At 60.1% G+C, this 17230-nt stretch overlaps 2 protein-coding genes across 2 annotated transcripts; one reads left to right on the top strand and one right to left on the bottom strand.

The window, feature by feature from the left end:
* Positions 1 to 277: 277 nt before the first annotated feature.
* Positions 278 to 11587, bottom strand: HSPBP1 (HSPA (Hsp70) binding protein 1). The gene is made up of 7 exons (XM_082299830.1): positions 11344 to 11587; positions 10484 to 10688; positions 9043 to 9264; positions 7037 to 7192; positions 4045 to 4141; positions 1992 to 2103; positions 278 to 475 (listed from the first exon to the last, which is right to left on the bottom strand). The coding sequence occupies exons 1-7, from the start codon at positions 11473 to 11475 to the stop codon at positions 398 to 400; spliced, it is 1002 nt and encodes a 333-aa protein (XP_082155956.1). The 5' UTR covers positions 11476 to 11587; the 3' UTR covers positions 278 to 397.
* A 635-nt stretch (positions 11588 to 12222) lies between these two features.
* On the top strand, positions 12223 to 16951 carry KMT5C (lysine methyltransferase 5C). The gene is made up of 7 exons (XM_082299875.1): positions 12223 to 12355; positions 12622 to 12784; positions 13078 to 13187; positions 13973 to 14136; positions 14251 to 14270; positions 15656 to 15789; positions 16276 to 16951. The coding sequence occupies exons 1-7, from the start codon at positions 12234 to 12236 to the stop codon at positions 16781 to 16783; spliced, it is 1221 nt and encodes a 406-aa protein (XP_082156001.1). The 5' UTR covers positions 12223 to 12233; the 3' UTR covers positions 16784 to 16951.
* The last annotated feature ends 279 nt before the right edge of the window (positions 16952 to 17230 follow it).

The following is a 17230-nucleotide window of genomic DNA, read 5'->3' as shown; positions in this document are numbered from 1 at the left end:
CGGCGGCGGGAAACGGCGGCGGACCAATGAGGAGCGAGGACGGCGGAGATGTCCCGCCCACCGGGACGCGGTTGCCACGGTAACGACGACGAAGTCACGCCCACATCAGACATCAAATTAGCATAACCCCGCCCCTTATTAACATAACCCCGCGCTGTCCGCGGTGCTGAATTGGGGGGGGGGGCGCGGAATTTTGGGGTTTTTTCCCCCTTTTTTCCTTAATGACGTCACCGATGACGCCACCCCGCCCTTTTTCATCCCAAAGCCTCCGCCAGGGTCGGGCCTGGAGCGTTTATTCCCCCCCGGACTGGGGGGGGTCCCGGGATCGGGGGGGAGTTCTGGGGGTGCCGGTGACCCCACGGGAGGGGTTTTGGGGGAATTTTGGGGGTTTTTGGGGTCACCGGTCCATGGTGGCTTCCTCGGGGGGGGTCTCGAAGCAGAGCTGCAGCAGCCGCTCGCAGAATTCCAGCTCCTCCTGGGGGGAATTTGGGGAGGGGGGGGGGGGTTCAGCCTCGAAATCCCAGGAATTTGCCCCAAAAACCTCGAGGATTTCTCCCCAAAAATCTCGAGGGTTTTTACCCCAAAATCCCGGGGATTTGCCCCCCCCCCCCCCCCAAATCCTGCAGATTCTCCCCAAAATCCCGTGGGTTCCCCCCCCCCCGGAATTCCAGGGGCTTTTCCTCACAATGCTGCAGATTTCCTCCCCCCAAAAAATCCCAGATTTGCCCCAAAATCCCAGGATTTGTGCCCCGCCAAAATTCCAGATTCCCTCCCCCAAAAATCCCGAGGATTTGCTCAAAATCCCAGGAATTTCCCTCCCAAAATCCCAGGAATTCCCCCCCAAAATCCCGAGGATTTGCCCCAAATCCCAGGAATATCCCTCCCAAAATCCCAGGAATTTCCATCCCAAAATCCCAGGAATTCCCCCCCAAAATCCCGAGGATTTGCCCCAAAATCCCAGGAATTTCCCCCTAAAATCCCAGGAATTCCCCCCAAAAAATCCCAGATTTGCCCCAAAATCCCAAGGATCTCCCCCCAAAATCCCAGGAATTTCCACCCCAAAATCCCAGGAATTCCCCCTAAAATCCCAAGGATTTCCCCCCAAAATCCCCGGAATTTCCCCCAAAATCCCGAGGATTTGCCCAAAATCCCAGGAATTTTCCCCCCAAAATCCCAGGAATTCCCCCCCAAAATTCCAGGAATTTCCCCCAAAATCCCCGGAATTTCCCCCAAAATCCTGAGGATTTGCCCCAAAATCCCAGGAATTCCCCCCAAAATCCTGAGGATTTGCCCCCAAAATCCCAGGAATTCCCCCCAAAATCCTGAGGATTTGCCCCCAAAATCCCAGGAATTCCCCCCAAAATCCTGAGGATTTGCCCCAAAATCCCAGGAATTCCCCCCAAAATCCTGAGGATTTGCCCCAAAATCCCAGGAATTCTCCCCCAAAATCCCAGGAATTCTCCCCCAAAATCCCAGGAATTTGCCCCAAAATCCCAGGAATTTTCCCCCCAAAATCCCAGGAATTGCCCCCAAAATCCCAAGGATTTCCCCCAAAATCCCAGGAATTTGCCCCAAAATCCCAAGGATTTGCCCAAAGTCCCAGGAATTTTCCCCCCAAAATCCCAGGAATTCCCCCCCAAAATTCCAGGAATTTCCCCCAAACTCCCGAGGATTTGCCCAAAATCCCAGGAATTCCCCCCCAAAATCCCAAGGATTTCCCCCTAAAATCCCAGGAACTTCCCCCCAGAAAACCCCCAGATTTGCCCCAAAATCCTGAGGATTTGACCCCAAAATCCCAGGAATTCCCCCCAAAATCCCAGGAATTCCCCCCAAAAAATCCCAGATTTCCTTCAAAATCCCAGGAATTGCCCCCAAAATCCCAAGGATTTCCCCCAAACTCCCAGGAACTCTCCCCCAGCCCCCGCCCATTCCCTGCCCCCAGAACCCTTCGGGGTTTTTGCCCAAAATCGCGGGATTTTGCCCCGAATTGCCTGGAACTCGTCGCGGCCCCGCAGCTGCTCCCGGCGCTCCCTCAGCAGCTCCTCCAGCCCCAGCGCGGGGGCTCGGCACTCCCGCAGCCCCTCGGGGAAATCCGTGGCCAAACTGGGCCGAAAAACGGCGATTTTGGGAAATCCGCCGCCCAAAAACCCCCCCCGGCAGCGCCGGATCGCCCCAAAATCACCCTAAACCACCCCAAAATCACCCCAAACTACCCCAAACTGCCCCAAAATCACCCCAAACCGCCCCAAAATCACCCCAAACTACCCCAAACTGCCCCAAAATCACCCCAAACCGCCCCAAAATCATCCCAAACCACCCCAAAATCACCCCAAACTACCCCAAACTGCCCCAAAATCACCCAAAACCGCCCCAAAATCATCCCAAACCGCCCCAAAATCACCCCAAACTACCCCAAACTACCCCAAAATCACCCCAAACCACCCCAAAATCACCCCAAACCGCCCCAAAATCACCCCAAACTACCCCAAAATCACCCCAAACTGCCCCAAAATCACCCCAAACCGCCCCAAAATCATCCCAAACCACCCCAAAATCACCCCAAACCACCCCAAAATCACCCAAAACCACCCCAAAATCACCCCAAACTACCCCAAAATCACCCAAAACCACCCCAAAATCACCCAAAACCGCCCCAAAATCACCCAAAACCGCCCCAAAATCATCCCAAACCACCCCAAAATCACCCCAAACCGCCCCAAAATCACCCCAAACCGCCCCAAAATCACCCAAAACCGCCCCAAAATCACCCCAAACCACCCCAAAATCACCCAAAACCGCCCCAAAATCACCCCAAACCGCCCCAAAATCACCCCAAACCGCCCCAAAATCACCCAAAACCGCCCCAAAATCACCCCAAACCACCCCAAAATCACCCCAAACCGCCCCAAAATCACCCCAAACTACCCCAAAATCACCCAAAACCACCCAGAACACCCCAAAATCACCCAAAACCGCCCCAAAATCATCCCAAACCACCCCAAAACCTCCCCCAAGACCACCCCAAGACCCCCGAATCCCCCAAAATTTTGGGATTTCCCCCCAAATTTTGGCATTTCCCCCAGGATTTTTGGGATTTCCCTCAGGATTTTTGGGATTTCCTCCCAAATTTTGGCATTTCCTGCAGGATTTTTGGGATTTCCCTCAGGATTTTTGGGATTTCCCCCCAAATTTTGGGATTTCCCTCAGGATTTTTGGGATTTCACCCCAAATTTTGGGATTTCCTGCAGGATTTTTGGGATTTCCCTCAGGATTTTCGGAATTTCCCCCCAAATTTTGGCATTTCCCTCAGGATTTTCGGGATTTCCTCCCAAATTTTGGCATTTCCTGCAGGATTTTTGGGATTTCCCTCAGGATTTTTGGGATTTCACCCCAAATTTTGGGATTTCACCCCAAATTTTGGGATTTCCCTCAGGATTTTCGGGATTCCCTCAGGATTTTTGGGATTTCCCCCAGGATTTTCAGGATTTCCCTCAGGATTTTTGGGATTTCCCCCCAAATTTTGGCATTTCCCCCAGGATTTTTGGGATTTCCCTCAGGATTTTCGGGATTTCCCCCCCAAATTTTGGGATTTCCCTCAGGATCCCTGGGGGTTTTCCTGGGATTTTGGCGTTTTCCCAGGATTTTTGGATTTTTCCCAGAATTTTTGGATTTTTCCCAGGATTTTGGATTTTTCCCAGAATTTTTGGATTTTTCCCAGAATTTTTGGATTTTTCCCAGGATTTTTGGATTTTTCCCAGGATTTTGGATTTTTCCCGGAATTTTTGGATTTTTCCCAGGATTTTGGGGAGCCCCCCGGGGGTCTCTCCCCCCCCTCAGAGTGACCCCAACCCCCCCCTCCCCTCCCCCCCCCTTCTCCCCTTTTTCCCCATTTTTGGGGGCGTTTCCCTCAGCATTTCGCCATTTCCTTGGGGATTTTGGGGTTTTTCCCGGGATTTTTGGGGCTTTTCCCAGGGTTTGGGGTTTTTCCCGGGATTTTGGGGCTATTCCCGGGATTTTGGGGAGCCCCCCGGGGGTCTCACCCACCCGCAGAGGGTCCCCAGGCCGTGCTCGTGGGCCCCGTCGTGCTCCGAGCGCAGCAGCGTCGCCACCTGGGCCACCAAACCCTGCCGGACCAGGGGGCCTGCGGGGGGCCCGGATTTTGGGGCCATTTCGGCCGATTTTGGGGCATTTCGGGGATTTTCGGGGTTTGAAGGGTCCAGGGAAGGGGAGGAAGGAGATTTTTGGGGGGGTTTTGGGGAGTTTTTGGGGGGTTTTTGGGGGCTTACGGTGTTTTATTTTGGGGGGGTTGGGGTCACTTTGGGGTCGCTTTGGGGGATTTTGGGGTCGTTTTGGGGGATTTTGGGGCATTTCGGGGATTTTCGGGGTTTGAAGGGTCCAGGGAAGGGGAGGAAGGGGGTTTTTGGGGGGTTTTTGGGGAGTTTTTGGGGTTTTTGGGGGCTTACGGTGTTTTATTTTGGGGGGGTTGGGGTCGCTTTGGGGTTGTTTTAGGGGATTTTGGGGTTGTTTTGGGGGATTTTGGGGTCGTTTTAAGGGGATTTTGGGGACATTTTGGCCGATTTTGGGGCATTTCGGGGATTTTCGGGGTTTGAAGGGTCCAGGGAAGGGGAGGAAGGAGATTTTTGGGGGGTTTTTGGGGGGTTTTTAGGGGTTTTTGGGGGCTTACGGTGTTTTATTTTGGGGGGGTTGGAGTCGCTTTGGGGGATTTTGGGGTTGTTTTAGGGGGATTTTGGGGACATTTCAGCCGATTTTGGGGCATTTCGGGGATTTTCGGGGTTTGAAGGGTCCAGGGAAGGGGAGGTAGGGGGTTTTTGGGGGGTTTTTGGGGGGTTTTGAGGGGTTTTTGGGGGCTTACCGTGTTTTATTTTGGGGGGATTGGGGTCGCTTTGGGGTCGTTTTAGGGGATTTTGGGGTTGTTTTGGGGGATTTTGGGGTCGTTTTGGGGGATTTTGGGGCATTTCGGGGATTTTGGGGGCTTCAAGGGTCCAGGAAGGGGAGGAAGGAGATTTTTGGGGGGTTTTTGGGGGGTTTTTGGGGGCTTACGGTGTTTTATTTTAGGGGGGTTGGGGTCGCTTTGGGGTCGCTTTGGGGGATTTTGGGGTCGTTTTGGGGGATTTTGGGGTCATTTTGGGGGATTTTGGGGTCGTTTTGGGGGATTTTGGGGCATTTTGGGGATTTTCGGGGTTTGAAGGGTCCAGGGAAGGGGAGGAAGGAGATTTTTGGGGGGTTTTTCGGGGGTTTTTAGGGGTTTTTGGGGGCTTACGGTGTTTTATTTTGGGGGATTTTGGGGTCGCTTTGGGGGATTTTGGGGTCGTTTTGGGGGATTTTGGGGCATTTCGGGGATTTTCGGGGTTTGAAGGGTCCAGGGAAGGGGAGGAAGGGGGTTTTTGGGGGGGTTTTTGGGGGTTTTTAGGGGTTTTTGGGGGCTTACGGTGTTTTATTTTGGGGGGGTTGGGGTCGCTTTGGGGTTGTTTTAGGGGATTTTGGGGTTGTTTTGGGGGATTTTGTGGTCGTTTTAGGGGGATTTTGGGGACATTTTGGCCGATTTTGGGGCATTTCGGGGATTTTCGGGGTTTGAAGGGTCCAGGGAAGGGGAGGAAGGGGGTTTTTGGGGGGGTTTTTGGGGGTTTTTAGGAGTTTTTGGGGGCTTACGGTGTTTTATTTTGGGGGGGTTGGGGTCGCTTTAGGGGATTTTGGGGTTGTTTTGGGGGATTTTGGGGTCGTTTTGGGGGATTTTGGGGACATTTTGGCCGATTTTGGGGCATTTCGGGGATTTTGGAGGCTTGAAGGGTCCAGGGAAGGGGAGGAAGGAGATTTTTGGGGGGTTTTTGGGGGGTTTTTCGGGGGTTTTTGGGGGCTTACGGTGTTTTATTTTGGGGGGGTTGGGGTCACTTTGGGGTCATTTTGGGGGATTTTGGGGTCGTTTTGGGGGATTTTGGGGCATTTCGGGGATTTTCGGGGTTTGAAGGGTCCAGGGAAGGGGAGGAAGGGGGTTTTTGGGGGGTTTTTGGGGGCTTACGGTGTTTTATTTTGGGGGGGTTGGAGTCGCTTCGGGGGATTTTGGGGTTGTTTTAGGGGGGTTTTGGGGCCATTTCAGCCGATTTTGGGGCATTTCGGGGATTTTCGGGGTTTGAAGGGTCCAGGGAAGGGGAGGAAAGAGATTTTTGGGGGGTTTTTGGGGGGTTTTAGGGGTTTTTGGGGGCTTACGGTGTTTTATTTTGGGGGGGTTGGGGTCGCTTTGGGGTCGTTTTGGGGGATTTTGGGGTTGTTTTGGGGGATTTTGGGGCATTTCGGGGATTTTGGGGGCTTCAAGGGTCCAGGGAAAGGGAGGAAGGAGATTTTTGGGGGGTTTTTGGGGGGTTTTTAGGGGTTTTTGGGGGCTTACGGTGTTTTATTTTGGGGGGGGTTGGAGTCGCTTTGGGGGATTTTGGGGTTGTTTTAGGGGGGTTTTGGGGACATTTCGGCCGATTTTGGGGCATTTCGGGGATTTTCGGGGTCTGAAGGGTCCAGGGAAGGGGAGGAAAGAGATTTTTGGGGGGTTTTTGGGGAGTTTTTGGGGTTTTTGGGGGCTTACGGTGTTTTATTTTGGGGGGGTTGGGGTCGCTTTGGGGTCATTTTGGGGGATTTTGGGGTCGTTTTGGGGGATTTTGGGATCCTAAAGGGTCCTGGGAAGGGGTGGAAGTCTCAGGAAAGGGGTTTTAGGGGTTTTTTGGGTTCTTTCGGGAGGATTTTGGGTTCTTTTGGGGGTCTCGTTCCACAGACAGTGCTGGGGGAGGGTCCTAGAAGAGTTTTGGGGTCATTTTAGGCGATTTTGGGGTCATTTTGGGGTCATTTCAAGGATTTCGGGGTCCTAAAGAGTCCTGGGAAGGGGCAGGGGGATCAGGACAAGGATTTTGGGGAGGTTTTGGGGGGGAATTTTGGGGTTGTTTCAGGCGTTTTCGGGGTCTCGCTCCCCAGCCGCTGCTGGGGGGGTTTGGGGCGGTTTTTGGGGTGAATTTTGGGGGTTTTTGGGGCTCACCTTTGAGGCGCGGGTGCTCTTTGAGCAGACAGTGCAGCAGAAAAGCCGCCCGGGCCCTCAGGGGGGGGTGGGGGCTCTGCAGGGCCCCCCCCAAAACCTCGAGCCCCCCCAGGGCCTCGAGCTGCTCCAGCCCCTCCGGCTGCGCCCGCACCAGGCCTGGCCAGGGGGGAAAACGGGGTGAAACCCCCAAAATCTGCCAAAACCACCCCAAAAAGCCACCAAATCCACCCCCAAAAACCACCAAATCCACCCCAAAAACCACCCCAAAAAACCACCAAATCCACCCCCAAAAACCACCAAATCCACCCCAAAAACCACCCCAAAAAACCAACAAAACCACCCCCAAAACCCCCAAAATCTGCCAAAATCACCCCCAAAGCCACAAAATCCACCCCAAAACCCACCAAAATCTGCCAAAACCACCCCAAAAAACCAATAAAACCACCCCCAAAACCACCAAATCCACCCCAAAAAACCAACAAAACCACCTCCAAAACCACCAAATCCACCCCAAAAACCACCCCAAAATCTGCCAAATCCACCCCCAAAAAACCACCAAAACCACCCCCAAAACCCCCAAAATCTGCCAAAACCACCCCAAAAAACCAACAAATCCACCCCCAAAACCACCAAATCCACCCCAAAAACCACCCCAAAAAAACAACAAAACCACCCCCAAAACCTGCCAAAACCACCCCAAAAAACCAACAAAACCACCCCAAAACCCCCAAAATCTGCCAAAACCACCCCAAATCCCCCCAAATCACCCTAAAACCACCCCCAGGACTCACAGGAGATGGCGAAGAGCGCGGCCGGCGGCACCCGTGGGTCGGGGTCCGCCCGCAGCCCCCCCAAATCGCCCCAAATCCCCCCAAATTCACCCCAAATCACCCCAAATTCACCCCAAATCACCCCAAATTCACCCCAAAATCCCCCCAAATTCCCCCAAACCACCCCAAATCCCCCCAAATCCCCCCAAATCCCCCCAAACACTCACAGGAGATGGCGAAGAGCGCGGCCGGCGGCACCCGCGGGTCGGGGTCTCCTCGCAGCCCCCCCAAATCACCCCAAATCCCCCCAAATTCACCCCAAATCACCCCAAAATGCCCCAAATCCCCCCAAATCCCCCCAAAATGCCCCAAAATCCCCCCAAATTCCCCCCAAACACTCACAGGAGATGGCGAAGAGCGCGGCCGGCGGCACCCGCGGGTCGGGGTCTCCTCGCAGCCCCCCCAAATCACCCCAAATCCCCCCAAATTCACCCCAAATCACCCCAAAATGCCCCAAATTCCCCCCAAATCGCCCCAAATGCCCCCAAACCACCCCAAATGCCCCCAAATTCCCCCCAAAATCACCACAAAATCCCCCCAAATTCACGCCAAAATCACCCCAATTCTCCCCAAACACTCACAGGAGATGGCGAAGAGCGCGGCCGGCGGCACCCGCGGGTCGGGGTCTCCTCGCAGCCCCCCCAAATCACCCCAAAATGCCCCAAATCCCCCCAAATTCCCCCAAATCACCCCAAATGCCCCCAGACCACCCCAAATCCCCCCAAATTCCCCCCAAAATCACCACAAAATCCACCCTAAATTCACCCCAAATCCCCCCAAATTCCCCCCAAATTCCCCCAAACACTCACAGGAGATGGCGAAGAGCGCGGCCGGCGGCACCCGCGGGTCGGGGTCTCCTCGCAGCCCCCCCAAATCACCCCAAATCCCCCCAAATCCCCCCAAAATGCCCCAAATCCCCCCAAATTCCCCCCAAATTCACCACAAATCGCCCCAAATCCCCCCAAATCGCCCCAAAATGCCCCAAATCCCCCCAAATCCCCCCAAATCACCCCAAAATGCCCCAAATCGCCCCAAACACTCACAGGAGATGGCGAAGAGCGCGGCCGGCGGCACCCGCGGGTCGGGGTCTCCTCGCAGCCCCCCCAAACCACCCCAAAATGCCCCAAATCCCCCCAAATCACCCCAAATTCCCCCCAAATCCCCCCAAACACTCACAGGAGATGGCGAAGAGCGCGGCCGGCGGCACCCGCGGGTCGGGGTCTCCTCGCAGCCCCCCCAGCAGCGCGGGCAGAGCCCCCAGCGCCAGCGCCCGGGCCTGGGCCCCCGGCAGGTTCTGGGCACAGCGGCCCAGGAGCCGCGCGGCCCCCGCCCGCAGAGGGGCCCAGGGGTGCCCCAGCAGCCCCAGCGCCGCCTCCAGGCCCCCCAGCGAGCAGAAATCTGGGGCGAAAAGAGGCCAAAATGGGAGCGGCGCCACCGAGGGCACCGGGAGGGCTCCAAAGCGGGGAGGGGGGAGCCCCGGAGGGGTCGGGGAGATCCGGAGGGGCACGGGGGGGTCACCCAGGGACTGCGGTGACCACTGAGTGACCAGCCAGGGACTGCGGTGACCACTGAGTGACCACCCAGGGACCAGCCAGGGACTGCGGTGACCACTGAGTGACCACCCAGGGACTGCAGTGACCACCGAGTGACCACCCAGGGACCACTGAGTGACCAGCCAGGGACTGCGGTGACCACTGAGTGACCAGCCAGGGACCACTGAGCGACCACCCAGGGACTGCAGTGACCACTGAGTGACCACCCAGGGACCACTGAGTGACCAGCCAGGGACTGCGGTGACCACTGAGTGACCAGCCAGGGACCACTGAGTGACCACCCAGGGACCACCGAATGACCACCCAGGGACTGCGGTGACCACTGAGTGACCAGCCAGGGACTGCGGTGACCACTGAGTGACCAGCCAGGGACTGCAGTGACCACTGAGTGACCACCCAGGGACCACTGAGTGACCAGCCAGGGACTGCGGTGACCACTGAGTGACCACCCAGGGACTGCGGTGACCACTGAGTGACCACCCAGGGACCACTGAGTGACCAGCCAGGGACTGCAGTGACCACTGAGTGACCAGCCAGGGACTGCAGTGACCACTGAGTGACCACCCAGGGACCACTGAGTGACCACCCAGGGACTGCGGTGACCACTGAGTGACCACCCAGGGACCACTGAGTGACCAGCCAGGGACTGCAGTGACCACTGAGTGACCAGCCAGGGACTGCGGTGACCACTGAGTGACCACCCAGGGACTGCGGTGACCACTGAGTGACCACTCAGGGACCACCCAGGGACCACTCAGAACCCGCGGTGACCACTCAGGGACCACCCCAAACCCATCAGTGACCACCCAGAGCCCGTGGTGACCGCTTGGTGACCACTCAAGGACCCTCAGTGACCACCCAGACCCCTCAGTGACCACCCCAGGCCCCTCAGTGACCACCCCAGGCCCCTCAGTGACCACTCAGGCCCCCCCAGGACCCCTCAGGGCCCCCCCAAACCCCTCCCTGACCCCTCCAGGACCCCTCAGGGCCCCCCCAAACCCCTCCCTGACCCCTCCAGGACCCCTCAGGGCCCCCCCAGGCCCCCTCCGTGCCCCCCGCCGTACCCGTGGCGTTGTCCAGGCTCTCGCAGAGCTCGGCCAGCTCGTCCAGCGCCCGCTCGTGAGCGCCGGTGTCCCCAGGGCCCCTCTCGGCCGCCTCCTCGCCCGGACAGGGCTCGGCCAGGACCCCCAGGCAGCGCTGGAGCTCCCCCCGAGCCCCCCCGGGACCCCCCAGCGCCTCGGACACGGCGGCGCGGAGCCACTGCTGCCGCTGGGGACGCGGGAGGGGCCCCAAAATCAGCCCGAAGCGCCCCAAAATCCGCCCAAAGTCACCCCAAAATCAGCCCGAAGTCACCCCAAAATCAGCCCCTGGGAACGCCCAAAATCCCCCCAAAATCAGCCCCCGGGAATGCCCAAAATCCCCCCAAAATCAGCCCCCGGGAATGCCCAAAATCCCTCCAAAATCAGCCCCCGGGAGTGCCCAAAATCCCCCCAAAATCAGCCCCCGGGAATGCCCAAAATCCCCCCAAAATCAGCCCCCGGGAATGCCCAAAATCCCCTCAAAATCAGCCCCTGGAAATGCCCAAAATCCCCCCAAAACCCCCCAAAATCAGCCCCCCGAGAACCCCCAAAAAATCCCCCCAAAATCAGCCCCCCGGGAACCCCCAAAATTCCCCAAAATCAGCCCCCGGGAATGCCCAAAATCCCCCCAAAATCAGCCCCCGGGAATGCCCAAAATCCCCCCAAAATCAGCCCCCGGAAACCCCCAAAATCCCCCAAAATCAGCCCCCGGGAACCCCCAAAATCACGCGCGGGACCCCCAAGCCCCCCCCGACCACCCCAACCCCCCCTGGGCCCCCAGGAGCCCTCGGGACCCCCAGACCCCCCCCAAGAGCCCCCCCAGCCCCAGCCCGAGCCCCCCTGACCTCCTCGCCCATGGGCTCGCGGGGCTCGGGCTGGGCCTCGCCGGCCACCACCGCCATCTCCAGCAGCCCCTGCAGCGTGTGGGGAGGGTCCCGCCGGCCCCCGCCGGCTCCGCCGCCCGCCGCTGCCGCCATCGCCCTCCCCGCGACCCCTCAGGGGATACCCGCGACCCCCGGGAGCTGCGGGACCGCCCGGGACCGCTTAACGCCGCCCGCCGCGCCTGGGCGCCGCCATCTTGGAAGGGGCGGGGCCGGCCGGCGGAAGAGGCGGGGCCTAAGGGCGGAAAGGAGGCGGGGCCTCGGGTGTATTGTTTATGGCCGGGCACACGCTGAGCTCATTGTGAGCCGGCGGCGCTGAGTGACAGCGAGGCCAGCCAATGGAAGCAAAAACCGGGAGGGCGACGGCCAATAGGAAACGAGGAGGGCGGTTGGTTTTAGCCAATAGAAAAGGACGGGCGGGACTCGTTCGGTTTTACCCAATGAGAAGACAGAGCGGCGTGACCGGCCTCCCTCTCGGCCAATAGCAGGCCCACAACGGCGCGGACCAATGGGGTGGTGCTACCGCCTCCGCCAATCAGATCGCCGAGCGCCTCACGGAGGGGGCGGGACTCGCCGCGGGCAGCCAATGGGAGCGGCGGCGCGGGGGGCGGGCGGCCAATGGGGATGGCGGAGCGGGCGGCGGGAGCGGGCGGGCGGCGGCGGCGGGGCCGGGCCGGGCCCGGTACCGGCGGCGGCCCCGGCCGGTCCCGCGCCCGCGGCGCTGCGGTAACGGCCGGGCCGGGGCTCTCGGGGCTCACCCCGTGCTCGGGGTCCCGCCCCGTGGCGCCCCGCCGGTGACGCTCCCGGTGCTGCAGGCGCGGCGGCGGCGGAGGCGGCGGCGGCAGCGGCAGCCCATGCGGCCCCGGGCGGCGGTGACGGCGGTGACGGCGCGGGAGCTCTGCGAGAACGACGACCTGGCCACGAGCCTCGTGCTGGACTCGGTGCTCGGCTTCCGCACGCACAAGATGGGGGTCAGGTGAGGATGGGAGGCACCGGGGGGTACCGAGACCCCCGGCAGGGCGAGGCGGGGAGGCACCGGCACCTTCTGGGTGGGAGAGCCGCGGTCCTGAGGGTGATACGGGACCTCCCCGCGGGGAGCACCGGGCCGGTAAGAGCGGGGTCCTGCCGGTGTTAACGCGGGTCCCGCTCCCGGGGTTCCCGTCCCGGGGGGGGGGCTGCCCGGTGTGCGGGGTCCGTGGCCCCGGAGGCGCCGAGTCTCGAGGGTCTCTGTCCCCCCCACAGCCCCCTGCCCGCCCTGCGGCGCCGGGCGCAGCTGCGGGCGGCCATCGAGGCCTTCCGGCAGCGCCGGGATCTGGAGGCGGCCTGGAGGACCCTGAGCGGGGCCTGGGCCCCGGCTTTCTTCCGCCAGCGGCGCCCGGTGCAGCGGGCAGCGCTCAAGAACCACGTACGGGGCTCGGGGGGGAAGGGTTTGGGGTCCCCGTGGGGGTTTGGGGGTGAGGGATGAACGGGGGGGTGCCCGGAGGGGGCATTGCGGGGTCTGGATGGGGGCTGTAGGGGCAGCAATGGGCTCTGTGGGGTTGGGGGGGGGTCCCGAGCCCCCTTTTGTGCCCTGCAGGTGTTGGGGGGGGGGGTCCCGAGCCCCCTTTTGTCCCCTGCAGGTGTTCTGGGGTCTGTAGGGGCAGCAATGGGCTCTGTGGGGTTGGGGGGGGGTCCCGAGCCCCCTTTTGTCCCCCGCAGGTGTTCCGGTACCTGCGGACGCTGCTGCCCGAGAGCGGCTTCAGCATCCAGCGCTGCACCCGCTACAGCCGCGACACCAACGGCGCCAGGGTGGTGGCCACCCGCACCTGGTGAGTCCAGGGAGACCCCAAAAAACCCCCAAAACCCGCCCAAAAACACCGAAACCCCCGTGCGACACCAACGGCGCCAGGGTGGTGGCCACCCGCATGGGGTGAGTCCAGGGAGACCCCAAAAAACCCCCAAAGCCCCCCCAAAAAACACCGAAACCCCCGTGCGACACCAACAGCACCAGGGTGGTGGCCACCCACATGGGGTGAGTCCGGGGAGACCCCAAAAAACCCCAAAAAACCTCCCAAAAACACCGAAACCCCTGTGCGACACCAACAGCACCAGGGTGGTGGCCACCCGCATGGGGTGAGTCCGGGGAGACCCCAAAAAACCCCAAAAAACCTCCCAAAAACACCGAAACCCCTGTGCGACACCAACAGCACCAGGGTGGCGGCCACCCGCATGGGGTGAGTCCGGGGAGACCCCAAAAAACCCCAGAAACCCCCCCAAAAACACCGAAACCCCCGTGCGACACCAACAGCGCCAGGGTGGTGGCCACCCGCATGGGGTGAGTCCGGGGAGACCCCAAAAAACCCCCAAAACCCGCCCAAAAACACCGAAACCCCCGTGCGACACCAACAGCACCAGGGTGGTGGCCACCCGCATGGGGTGAGTCTGGGGGAGACCCCAAAAAACCCCTTCAAAACCCCTTCAAAAGCCCCAAAACTGCCCCGAGAACACCAAAACCCCCGTGCGACACCACCGAGTCTCCCCCCATGCACGATGGGTCCCCGAGCCCCTCTGTGCGCACCCAGAGCCCTCAGGATCTCGGGGTTTTCCCCTCCAGGCACAAGCACGAGATGCTGGAGCTCCTGGGCGGCTGCGGGGTCGAGCTGCGGGGCTCGGACCGGGCGCTGCTGCGGGCGGGGGACAACGACTTCAGCCTCATGTACTCGACGCGCCGCAGGAGGACCCAGCTCTGGCTGGGGCCCGCTGCCTTCATCAACCACGGTGGGATCCCAAAAAGTCACCTGTAGCCCCAAAAAACCCGTCCTGGGACAGCCCCGGGACCCACCTGAACGTTTTGGGGGTCTCTGAGCGGGTGCTCCTTTCTTCCCCCCTCAGATTGTCGCCCGAACTGCAGGGTGAGTGTGAGGGGGTGTAATGGGGGGAGTCTGTGTTTTTGGGGTGGAAGCGGTGGGTTTGGGCTGGGGTTTGTGGTGGGAAATGTGAGGGGAAAGATGAGGGGGAACTAAGAGGGAAAAGAGAGGGGAGACACGAGGAAAAAAACGGCAGGAATGTGAGGGAAAAAGGGGTGGGAAAAGCAAAAAAGAAGCTGAATGTGAGGGAAACGGGGCGGGAAACGTGAGGGGTGAGAATGGGGGAAAACGTAAAGGGGAAAACGGGGAATGTGAGGGATAAAGAGTGAAATAGGAGAGGGAAAGAACAGAAAATACAGAGGGAGAGTGAAGCAGGAGGAAAAGGGGCGGGAAACACGAGGGGAAAAGAGCGGGAATTGTGAGGGGAGAAAAAGGGCGGGAAGAGGGAGGGAAATGTGAGGGGGAAAGAGGGAGGGAAACGTGAGGGGGAAAGAGGGAGGGAAAGGTGAGGGGAGAAAAGGGAGGGAAAGGTGAGGGGAGAAAAGGGAGGGAAAGGTGAGGGGAGAAAAGGGAGGGAAAGGTGAGGGGAGAAAAGGGAGGGAAAGGTGAGGGGAGAAAAGGGAGGGAAAGGTGAGGGGAGAAAAGGGAGGGAAAGGTGAGGGGGAAAAGGGAGGGAAACGTGAGGGGGAAAAGGGAGGGAAACGTGAGGGGGAAAAGGGAGAGAAAGGTGAGGGGGAAAAGGGAGGGAAACGTGAGGGGAGAAAAGGGAGGGAAACGTGAGGGGAGAAAAGGGAGGGAAACGTGAGGGAGAAAGAGGGAGGGAAAGGTGAGGGGAGAAAAGGGAGGGAAAGGTGAGGGGAGAAAGGGAAAGGTGAGGAGAGAAAAGGGAGGGAAACGTGAGGGGGAAAAGGGAGGGAAACGTGAGGGAGAAAGAGGGAGGGAAAGGTGAGGGGAGAAAAGGGAGGGAAAGGTGAGGGGAGAAAAGGGAGGGAAAGGTGAGGAGAGAAAAGGGAGGGAAAGGTGAGGGGAGAAAAGGGAGGGAAAGGTGAGGAGAGAAAGGGAAAGGTGAGGAGAGAAAAGGGAGGGAAACGTGAGGGGGAAAAAGGGAGGGAAACATGAGGGGGAAAAGGGAAAGGTGAGGAGAGAAAAGGGAGGGAAATGTGAGGGAGAAAAAGGGAGGGAAAGGTGAGGGGAGAAAAAGGGAGGGAAAGGTGAGGAGATAAAGGGAAAGGTGAGGAGAGAAAAGGGAGGGAAACGTGAGGGGGAAAAAGGGAGGGAAACATGAGGGGGAAAAGGGAAAGGTGAGGAGAGAAAAGGGAGGGAAATGTGAGGGAGAAAAAGGGAGGGAAAGGTGAGGGGGGAAGGAGCTCCCTCACGGCTGGGTCGCTGTTTTGGGGCTCACGGGGGTCTCCGGCGTTTTTGGGGTGCAGTTTGTGTCGGCCCCGGGCGGGGCGCGGGTGCAGGCGCTGCGGGACATCCCGCCCCGGGCAGAAATCACCTGTTTCTATGGCGACGGCTTCTTCGGCGAGGGCAACCGCGGCTGCGAGTGCCGCACCTGCGAGAGGTACCCCGAAAATCTGGGCAAGGGACCTTGAAAAACCTCAGGGGGGGACCCAAAAGCCTCGTGGGAGGGGACTCTGAAAATCTTGTGGAGGGAACTCATAAAAATCTTCTGGGAAGACCCTGGAAACGTCGTGGAGAACCTCAAGAGTCTCCTTGAGGGGAGACCCCAAAATGGGGGGGACCCCAAAACCTTTTGGAGAAACCCCGAAAGTCTCATGGGGAGGGATTCCAAAAACCTCGGGAGAACCCCAAAATAGAGGAGAGCAGGGGAACGCACGCCTGAGAAACTCTGAGGGGACCCCAAAAACACTCGAGGGCGAGGGGGACCTGAGGTGGGGGGGACCCCAAAATTTAGCCGGGGGGGTGTCAAAAGGAGCTTTCAAAGGGGGAGATGGGGGCAAAAAGGAGCCCCCAAACGCTTCAGGAACAGCGGTGCCACCCCTAATTTGTGGAGGGAGCTCCCTAATTTCGAGTTGCCCCTCCCCAGACGCGGCGAAGGCGCTTTCCGGCAGCGGGGGAAGGTGTCGGAGCCGCCCCCTCAGGACCCCCCCCCCAAATACGAACTGCGCGAGACGGACGTGAGGCTGCGCCGAGTGGGGCTGGGGGGGAGCCAGGACGGGACCCCCCAAAAACCTCGCCGCCGAAAAGCCCCCCGGCACCGCCGCCGGCACCGGCGCGCCCCTCCCTCGCCCCGTGCCCCCCCCGGCCCGGCCGAGCCACGCGTGGCCCTCCACGACTGCGTGTCCTGCGGGAGCGGCTGCCGCCTGCGCGGGAGGGTCCCCCTGGTGCGCTTGGGGGTCCCCGCGCCCCCAAAACGCGGCCCCAAAACGGGGTCCCCCTCGCCCGACCCCAAACTGTCCCTGTACGCCCACGTGCGCCTGGGGGGGGCCGCCCCCAAAGCGGGCGAGGGGCGCGCCGGGACCCCCCCCCGCCTGCGGCTGGTGGTCACACAGTCGGGGCTGGCTCTGGCGCTGCCCCCCCTGGCCGAGCCGTGACACCCCCTCCCCAAATTTTGGGGGGAGGGGGGACTGGAATCCCCCCCACCCCACCCACCTTGGGGAGCGGAGACCCCCTTGGAGGGGGGGGGGAGCAGAGCCGGATTTGGGGGGTTGGACCCTCATGTTTGGGGAGTTGAGACCCCCTCGGAGGGGGGGGCAGAGCCAAATTTGGGGGGTTGGACCCCCCCCCCCCCTTTTGAGGGTCTGGAGTTGAATTTGGGGGGCTGAGCCCCCCCCCTGTTTTGGGGACACCCCCCCCGTGTTGTTTTGGGGAAGGGGGTCCATGGTGCTTTTTTGGGGGGGGGTTTGGGGCATCCCGGGGGGGGTCGTTTTGTACCAAAATAAAGGAATTTGGAACAAAAACGGCCTCCGGAGGATTTTCGGGAATTTTGGGGGGGGGGGGGGGGGGGGTGTGAAGGTGACCCCTCCCCCCCCTCCCCCCCC

Source organism: Coloeus monedula, assembly GCF_965178545.1.
Source record: "Coloeus monedula genome assembly, chromosome: 34".
Lineage (NCBI taxonomy): Eukaryota > Metazoa > Chordata > Aves > Passeriformes > Corvidae > Coloeus > Coloeus monedula.
This window is presented reverse-complemented; position numbering and strand designations above follow the sequence as displayed.

Coding starts and splice junctions, on each gene's coding strand:
- HSPBP1 (XM_082299830.1), bottom strand. CDS start 11,475: ATGGCGGCAGCGGCGGGCGGCGGAGCCGGCGGGGGCCGGCGGGACCCT. Junction 10,689..11,343: donor GCGAGCCCATGGGCGAGGAG/GTCAGGGGGGCT, acceptor CCGCGTCCCCAG/CGGCAGCAGTGGCTCCGCGC. Junction 9,265..10,483: donor GAGCCTGGACAACGCCACGG/GTACGGCGGGGG, acceptor TTTTCGCCCCAG/ATTTCTGCTCGCTGGGGGGC.
- KMT5C (XM_082299875.1), top strand. CDS start 12,234: ATGCGGCCCCGGGCGGCGGTGACGGCGGTGACGGCGCGGGAGCTCTGC. Junction 12,785..13,077: donor GGGCAGCGCTCAAGAACCAC/GTACGGGGCTCG, acceptor TGTCCCCCGCAG/GTGTTCCGGTACCTGCGGAC. Junction 13,188..13,972: donor GTGGTGGCCACCCGCACCTG/GTGAGTCCAGGG, acceptor TTTCCCCTCCAG/GCACAAGCACGAGATGCTGG.